This window comes from Crocodylus siamensis, chromosome 3 (genome assembly GCF_052110815.1).
Source record: "Crocodylus siamensis isolate JL-2025a chromosome 3, ASM5211081v1, whole genome shotgun sequence".
Lineage (NCBI taxonomy): Eukaryota > Metazoa > Chordata > Crocodylia > Crocodylidae > Crocodylus > Crocodylus siamensis.
The window spans coordinates 37133657-37141477 of record NC_143397.1 but is presented as its reverse complement, the minus strand read 5'-3'; the positions used below and the strand labels follow the sequence as shown (position 1 = coordinate 37141477).

At 56.6% G+C, this 7821-nt stretch overlaps 1 protein-coding gene across 7 annotated transcripts in view; it reads left to right on the top strand.

Annotated features, from left to right (window-relative positions):
- Nucleotides 1–261: 261 nt before the first annotated feature.
- The window catches only part of BDP1 (BDP1 general transcription factor IIIB subunit), a 79249-nt gene continuing 71689 nt past the window's right edge, over nt 262–7821 (top strand). For 4 of the 7 annotated variants that reach the window (XM_090038136.1, XM_090038138.1, XM_090038135.1 and 1 more), the window contains exon 1: nt 262–969. In XM_090038136.1, coding sequence (XP_089894262.1) covers nt 773–969 — 197 coding nt within the window. In that variant the 5' untranslated portion in view covers nt 262–772. The remainder of the gene's footprint in view (nt 970–7821) is intronic. The other 3 variants (XM_090038134.1, XM_090038141.1, XM_090038139.1) reach the window with 2 other exon arrangements.

Sequence of the window (7821 nt, the reverse complement as noted above, 5' to 3'; positions counted from 1 at the left end):
ATTCAGAGAATTTCTGAGAGGGGTTTTAAATGAGAGAATTTCTGACTGTTAAACAGTGAAAACCAGGATCCCTAATGATTAGTGACATTAAGCAGACTTTGTCTGGCCTTCTTTGTGAAATGCCACAGAACGGGGTAACAGCTTGCCACCATACATCTAGTCAAGTTTAGCCACCATGGAAAAGCTGAACGATGGAAGAAAACTCAAGCCCTGCCAGAGCACAGCCCGTGTACCTCTGTATCCTGCAATGCCCGTAGTCCACCCCCTGCTTCCCTCTCAGGGCCGCTGCCTGCATCCAGGGGTTAAAGGCGACCTCGGGGACATTGCCGGGTGTTTTGCATAAGCAAGGGGGATTGTGACTGCACTAAACCAGTCCTTCCGGAGGAAGCAACCTGCCTGTTCCGGGGTCGGAAGAGCCTTGTCCCACTACCACACGCTGCGCCTGGGCCTGAGCCACAAACAAGAACAAAGTCTCGCGAGAGTTCACCCCCAACCGCAGCAAATCCCTGCGGGGTCACTAACATTCCGGCACTAGAACGTCCCTCCCTTTTACGTGATCCCCCGGTAGGCGGTTGCAGTCGCACATTGATGATGCGGGATGCGCCAGGCTCCTTGCAGGGAGGGTGGGGCACCGAGCGCGCTGTTCGGCGTTTGACATGAGGCTGCCCCGCCGGCCGCCGCGGAGGTCGCTGGGCGCAGGCGCGTGCCTGCCTGCGGCCCCGTGACCACCGGGGCCGGGGCCGCCCGGCTCCCCGCCCGCTCCGTCGGCGCCATGTTCCGTCGCGCGCGGCTCAGCGTGAGGCCCAACGTGAGACCTGGCGGCAGAGGCGGCGGCGGCCCGAGCCCCGCGGCGGCCCCCGGGAGTCCGGGCCCAGCCTGCGCGCCGGGTGGGGAGGAGCCGCAGCCCGGCCCCGGCCCCCCTGCAGCTCCGGGACCGCCCGGCCAGGATGAGCCGCAGGCGGCGAGTGGGTGAGTCCGGCGGGGCGGGGCGGGGCGGCGGCCGCACGTGCCTCCCTGCAGGTAGGGCTCAAGGTGTTGTCCGGGGAGCAGCCGCCCTCGGCCTGGTGTCTGAGGGCTTCTGGATGACACCCTCCCCCCCCCCCCGCCCCGGAAAGCCACACACTTCTTTTCCTTCGTGGTGCCTTGGACCTGGGGTGTTGCTGGGGCTCTTGGAGGCGCTGCCTAGGCTGTTGCTGAAATAGGTGCAAGACAGCCCTGCCAAGGAGAGCAGGAGTCGCTTCCTTGCCAGCCCTTGTACTGCTCCTGAGGTAGATGCTACCTTGGTGTGGGCTAATGTTTGGGGCAGCTGATATGTTTGGCACGTGAGCCCCGGGCACCAAGTTGAAGGAGGTGCCAGCAGCGACAGGCTGGGTGGCGGGCAGTGTTAGCTTAAGGGTTTGGGTCTGTGGCAACTGTGAGGATAGGTACTGCCTACCTAATGCATGTCAGTGGTGGCTGGTTATTGAAGTGGCATCATTTACTTTGGATTTAACTTATGGCATGTTTGCCAAAGAGGCTGGCTGCTGCTGATGTAGACTGCTGATGGCTTTATTGTTTGACATGGAAATATCTGGGGGAGGGTACCTTTGGGAGAAAATTCCTAGCCTTTTTGCCAAATCTGTTTGGATATTTGTGAAGTAGAATAGGAATATAAAACCATAAGAATTGCCATGTACTGGTTTAGCCCTTAGGTCTCTTGCCCAGTCTCTTGTGTCTCACAGTGGCAGAGAGCAGATGCTGAAAAGGAGAGTGAACTGGGTATGACTAGGGTTTTTTTCTAGAGGTGCACTGATACATCAGTCCCATATAGTATTGGCACTGATGAAAGGAAAATTGACATCATCAGCAGTTGGCTTTTTGCAGCTGGGTTTTTTTGGCTGGTGTGGCTGATAATTTTGCCAATAAATGCTGTGTGTATGCGTGCACATCTGCAGTGCAGCATGTAGGTGGCTAGGAGTGCAGCGTCTGACTGGTAAATCTGTGGTGGGGGGAAGGGGCATAGGGGAGGCAGACCGAGGCTCCTGTGGTGAGGGAGGGAGTGGGGCAGGTGCTGGGGCAGGTGCTGCACAGCTGGGGCAGGGTGGGGCATAGGATGGAGTCATGAGTGGCTTGTCCAGGGGATGTTGGGGGTGGGTGGGGAGACGAGCAGCTCCTGCCATTGTATGTACTCAGAAGGACACCCCCGGATCTGTGTGCGGGATAAGGGCAGTTCCGGACTTTTCTTGGCAGGGAGGTTGGGCTGGGGCTGCGCTTGAGGTAGCTTTCAGCAGCGCTGGGAGGGGGCGCTATGGCGGGGGTTACAGCCACCCTGAAATTCTCTGTAGCCCCACTCCCAGTGCTGCCACCACCTGACCTGAGTGCAGCCTGGTCCAGTATCTCCAGGAATGGCCTGGCACTGCCCCTGGCCCCAGCCCACAGAGGCAGCCTGCCCTTGCCCTGTGGGCAAATCTGGGGAGTACACATACCCCATGCCCTCCTGGGGTGCCTGCTCTCCCTGGATGAGCCATGGGTCCATCCTATACCCCGCCCTGCCCTGGCTGTGCAGCGCCTGCCCCTACCCCAGGCCCAGTGCCAGTCCCATTCCCTTCCTTACCTCAGGGGCCTTGGTCTGCCTCCCCACCCCTTTCCTCCCACCTTGACCCTTCCCCCACAACAGACTTACTAGCCAGATGCTGCTCTCCAAGCTGCCGGATTGCATATTGGCAATCAGATCCATATTGGCTGATAAGGCTCATTGGTATTGCCCCCAAAAATCTCTATCAGTGCATGCCTAGTTTTTTCCGTTTCTTTATTGCTTGGAGCTTCCAGCATTTAAGATCTAGGAAGTTCTGATTCAGAGGCTGCATCCCTAACTCCCATGTTGAATAGCTACCGATGCCCCTTTCCTCTGAGAATTTGTCCAATCCCTTTTTGAATCAAAATGACAGGAGCCAGCATCAGTAGGACCTAGGGGAAGCCACGGCAGGCTCCTGCAACAGCAGGGCCCATCTAGGCCTGCCCCACTACCGGAAGCCCCTGCCTAGCAGGGACTTAGGGCCTGGGACTATAAGCCCCTGCTAAGCTGTTTGTGCCTCTCTGTGCTGGGAGTGGGAAATTCAGGTAAAAAGAGTGGTGGGGCCTGCACTGTTCAACATCTTCACCAGCGACTTGGACGAGGGGGTAAAAAGCACCTTGTTCAAATTTGTGGGGAGAAGTGGGCACGCTGGAGGAGAGGGACAGGCTGCAACCAGATCTAGACAGGTTACAGAGGTGGGCGGATGAGAACAGGATGGGTTTCAATACTGACAAGTGCAAGATATTGCACCTGGGGAGAAAGAACCAGCACCATACCTACAGGCTGGGGAACTCCCTTCTCATTGGCACAGAAGCAGAAAAGGATCTTGGAGTTGCTATTGATTCCAAAATGAACATGGGCTGCCAATGCGGGGACGTGGTCAGGAAGACTAACTACCCCTTGTGATGCATCCACAGATGCATCACAAGCAGGTCCAAGGAGGTGACCCTCCCCCTCTATGCAACACTGGTCAGGCCACAGTTGGAGTACTGCGTCCAGTTCAGGGTGCTGCACTTCAGAAGGGATGTGGCCAGCATCAAGAGGGTCCAGAGGAGGGCCACTCACATGATCGGGGGCAGCAAGGCCGGCCCTACGTGCGGAGGCTATGGGACCTAAACCTGTTCAGTCTCCACAAGAGAAGGCTGAGAGGGGATCTAGTGGCTGTCTACAAACTGACCAAGGGGGACCAGCAGGCAATGGAAGAGTCCCTGTTCCCCCGAGCACTGCCAGGATTAACAAGGAATAATGGCCATCGGTTGACTGAGAGTAGATTCAGGCTAGATATCAGGAGGCAGTACTTCGCTGTCAGGGCGGCTAAGATCTGGAACCAACTTCCAAGGGAAGTGGTACTCACTCCTACCATGGGGGGTCTTCAAAAAGAGGCTAGATAATCACCTAGCTTTGGTCATTTGACCCCAGTACTCTTTCCTGCCTATGGCAGGAGGTCGGACTTGATGATCTGCTTAGGTCCTTTCTGACCCTACTAACTATGAAACTATGAGGCAAGGGAGAACCATGGGGATTGCCCCAGTCCTCGAGGCCTGGCTGGCTCCTGCTGAGCCCCCCAGAGTGTGGCTGGAAGCCATGTGGTACAGAGTGGCTGGCAGGTAGGTAGGAAAGTGGGGAAAGCAGCAGTGGGGAGTGGGAAGCGGAGTGCAGGATCTGTGGTGGGGCCAGTGCTGGTGGGGCCCAGAGTATGGGCAGCAGGAGTGTGGGGCATGGGCTGGCAGGGATCTGTGGAGCAGGGCTGGACTGCCAACAGGGAGGGAGGGGACCTGGCTGACAGCTTGGTGGCTTTGGGCCAGTTGCAGTTTGCCTTGGCCTCCCGCTTCTTCCTGCCACACGAGGCGGAGCTGCCTTTGCGGTGACCCTCGGGGCCACTGGCATGGTTGTGGCGGCTGTAGGGCTTTGGAGTGGAGGAGGAGGAGGCTCGACCACCATTGCTGCCACCTCCTTGTAGCTGTGCTCACGGTGCCGCTCATGGGAGTGGCTGCTGCTGCCGTGGTGCTCCTGCTGTGCCCAGGAGGGTGCTGTGGTCTTTGGCGGGGATGGTGCCAAGTGCAAGTGGCTGCAGTACTTGGGCTCACAGCAGGGGCATGGCAGAGGAAGCCCGGCCTCGTTGCCAGGCAGCAGCCTCCCACTGCTGCAGCAGTGAGGCGGGGTGGCCCTTGCAGTGCACCTTGGAGCTGCCACTGTGATTGTGGCAGCTGTGGCGGTGGAGGATGATGATGAAGAGGGCTCGGCTGCCGCCTTCTCCTTGTTGCCGCACTCGCAGTGCTGCTCACAGGAGTGGCTCCTGTTGCCGTGGTATTCCTGCTGCGTGCAGCTGTTGCTGTGGCAGCAGGCAGCTGCTGTGGACTACCTCTGCTGCCATGAGCGGCAGCACCACTTGCCCTGTGGCTGCTTGCGCTCGGTGCCATCCCTGCAGCAGGCTGAGGCAGCTGCAGGAGTGGGTGTGGGGCCGGCGGCAGCAAACACGCGGGGAGGCTGGGCGCAGTAGGAGCACTGCGGCGATGGCAGCTTATCCCGCATGTGGCATTGCGAGCACTGCCGCGAGTGCAGCAACAAGGAGAAGGAGGCGGTAGCTGAGCCCACCTCATCCTTCTCCTCCACCGTGGCCACTTGGGCTGCGAGCCCAACTGCCACTTGCCCCATGGTTACTTGCACTCGGCACTGTCCCTGCAGCTGGCTGAGGCGCCAGTGGCGGCTAGGAACAGCAGCGGGTGTGAGACCACCAAACAGCATGGGGCCCATGCCACTGTCCTGGGGCCAGGAGCATCAGGAACACAGAGCCCAGGCTTGCAGGAGCACTGGTGGAGGCTCTGCTGCCGTGGGGGCCGGTTGGGGCAGACTGTGGGCAAATCATCCCCCTCCACAAGCCGCCCCAGCCACCCTCCCTCACATACTCCCAGCCCTGTACAAAACCCATACCCACCCACAAGGTGGCAACCGGGGGTGGGGCACCTGCCAAGGGGCGGAGGTAGCCATGCAGTCATCTAGTGATTCTAGTTCAACCTCCTGCTTGAGGCCAGAATGGTCTTGTGTCCCACAGGGGGGACTCAGATCTATAATCTTGGTGTTATTAGTACCATACTCTAAGTAACTGAGCTAATTGGCCGTTTAAATATTAATTACAGCATGACAAAGTGATTATTCCCAGTTGAGGCACTGGAGTTATTTGAATTTTAGATTACTTACAGGGGTGCACTGATAAAGATTTTCTTTGCCGGTCCCAATCTGATAGCCGATTTACAGGAATGCAGCTGGATAGCATGGAGAGCTGTGCTGTGCATGTAAGTCTGTGGAGGGGGAGGGAAGGGGCATTGTGGGGCAGATCAAGGCCCCCACAGTGAGGGAGGGAGTGAGGCAGGGGCTGGGGGCACTGCCCAGCGAGGGCAGGGAATGGGACCCTGGGGCCAGAGCGGGGAGCACCATGGAGTCACAGATGCTTGTCCAGGGGATGCGGGTGGGATGGGGAGGAGAGGATGGCTCCATGCCGCTGCACGCCCCACCAGAGGAGGCATGGGGGGGGGCCTTGTTCCCCCCAATATATGTGTGTGGTGGAGGTGGGCTGTGGGCTTGTGGCTGGGGTGGCGCTAGCCTCTTCCTAGTGGGGGGGGGTCTGGTCTCAGAGCAGGTAGGATTGGGGCAGGCTCAGCTGCATAGAGTGGGCAGCAGCAGTGGTACTGAGTGGTGGCTACAGGGGGCTAAGGTAAATTTTGGGGTGGCTGTAGCCCCCCCACCCTCCCTAGTGCTGCCTTTGTTTGGGGCACTCTACTCTGTTGCCTTTCCCTCAGGAACCCCACATTGGCTGCAAATCTCCTACCTGTCCTTGTCCACCCTGCAGCTCCCGAGATAAAGGCAGTAGAGTGAAGTGCCCCAAGCAGGTGCGGTGCTTTGGGGACCTGTGGCCATCCCAATATTCACTTTAGCACCCCATGTGGCCTCCCCTCCCAGCACTGCTGCTGCTACCCACCCTGCACAGCTGAGCCTGCCCCACTCTGAGCCCAGCCCTGGCCCAGTCCCCACACTGGGAAGAGGCTGGCACCGCCCCTGGCCCCGAGTCTCTAGCAGGCAGCCTGCTTCTATCCTGTGTGCAAGCCCAGGAGGGGCACATGGACCCCCATGCATCCCCCAGGGATGCATGCAGTGGCAGGGAGCTGCTCCCACAACGCCCTCTGGATGAGCTGCCCACAGCTCCATCCTGCTCACTGCTGTTGCCCTGGGGTCCCATTCACTGTTCAGACTGAGAAGGCTGCCCCCCCGCCCCCCCCCCCCCCGCTTGTTTCCTCACTGTGGGGGCCTCAATCTGCCCTTCCTCCCCATACCCCTTTCCCTTCTCCTCCCCCCCCTTTTGCCCCCCACCCCCGCTCCTTCCCCTCCACAGACTTACTTGCAGGACTCTGCTCCCCATGCTTCTTGGCTGCATTCCGTCCCACGTGTATTATCTGTAAATGAGGACTAGAAACCTGATCTAAAAAACAGAGTTAATTAGTTGTGTTAGTCTGAAGCTAGGCAGAAGTTAGGGCAGGGTAGCATTTTAGCAACTAACTGGTTTAGAGCATTGCTTTCATAGGCAACAGACATCTTAGCATCCAAAGAAGTCGTTGGCCTTCTACGAAAGTGTATGCCTCTCTGAATCGGTTAGCGTCTAAGGTGCTGCTCTGCCTGCCGTCTTGCTTGTCAAAATTGAAAGCCATCTTCATGGAGAAACTTGTGTAGGGAAGGCTATTGACTTGTGCTTTTCTTAATAGGAACAGTGGAACTGGCACAATTTCTAAATTCAGTTACACATCTGGATTCTATGCAGTTAGGTTTGAGCTGTAAATACTGCAAAAGACTCTTCATACTTAAATGCCAATAAAAGTTTAAATTTAAATATTGAAAATGTTTTGTGTCACCTTATCAGATATCCTTTGTGCAAGCTAAAACTTGGGGTGAGGAAATTGCTTAATATAATCTTGTCTTGATCAATTAGTATTATTAAAATGCTTTACCTTCAGTGAATGTGCACATTATCACAAGCAGAAACATGAGGTTAATTAATGGTAATCATTAATGTTAAAAGCAGATTAATAAGAATCACTAGTTTACCTAGTGTGGAAGTTAGCATTGGATGTATATGGGTATGTCTGCTCGGACAGACTACTTAAGGGGCAGTACTTCTCTTCTTTCTCTTTAACATGTAGATGCATACTTATTAATGCAGTCTTTAAAAGTAACAAGTTTGTTCTACACTGTATTTCATGACATTTTTTTCATTGTTT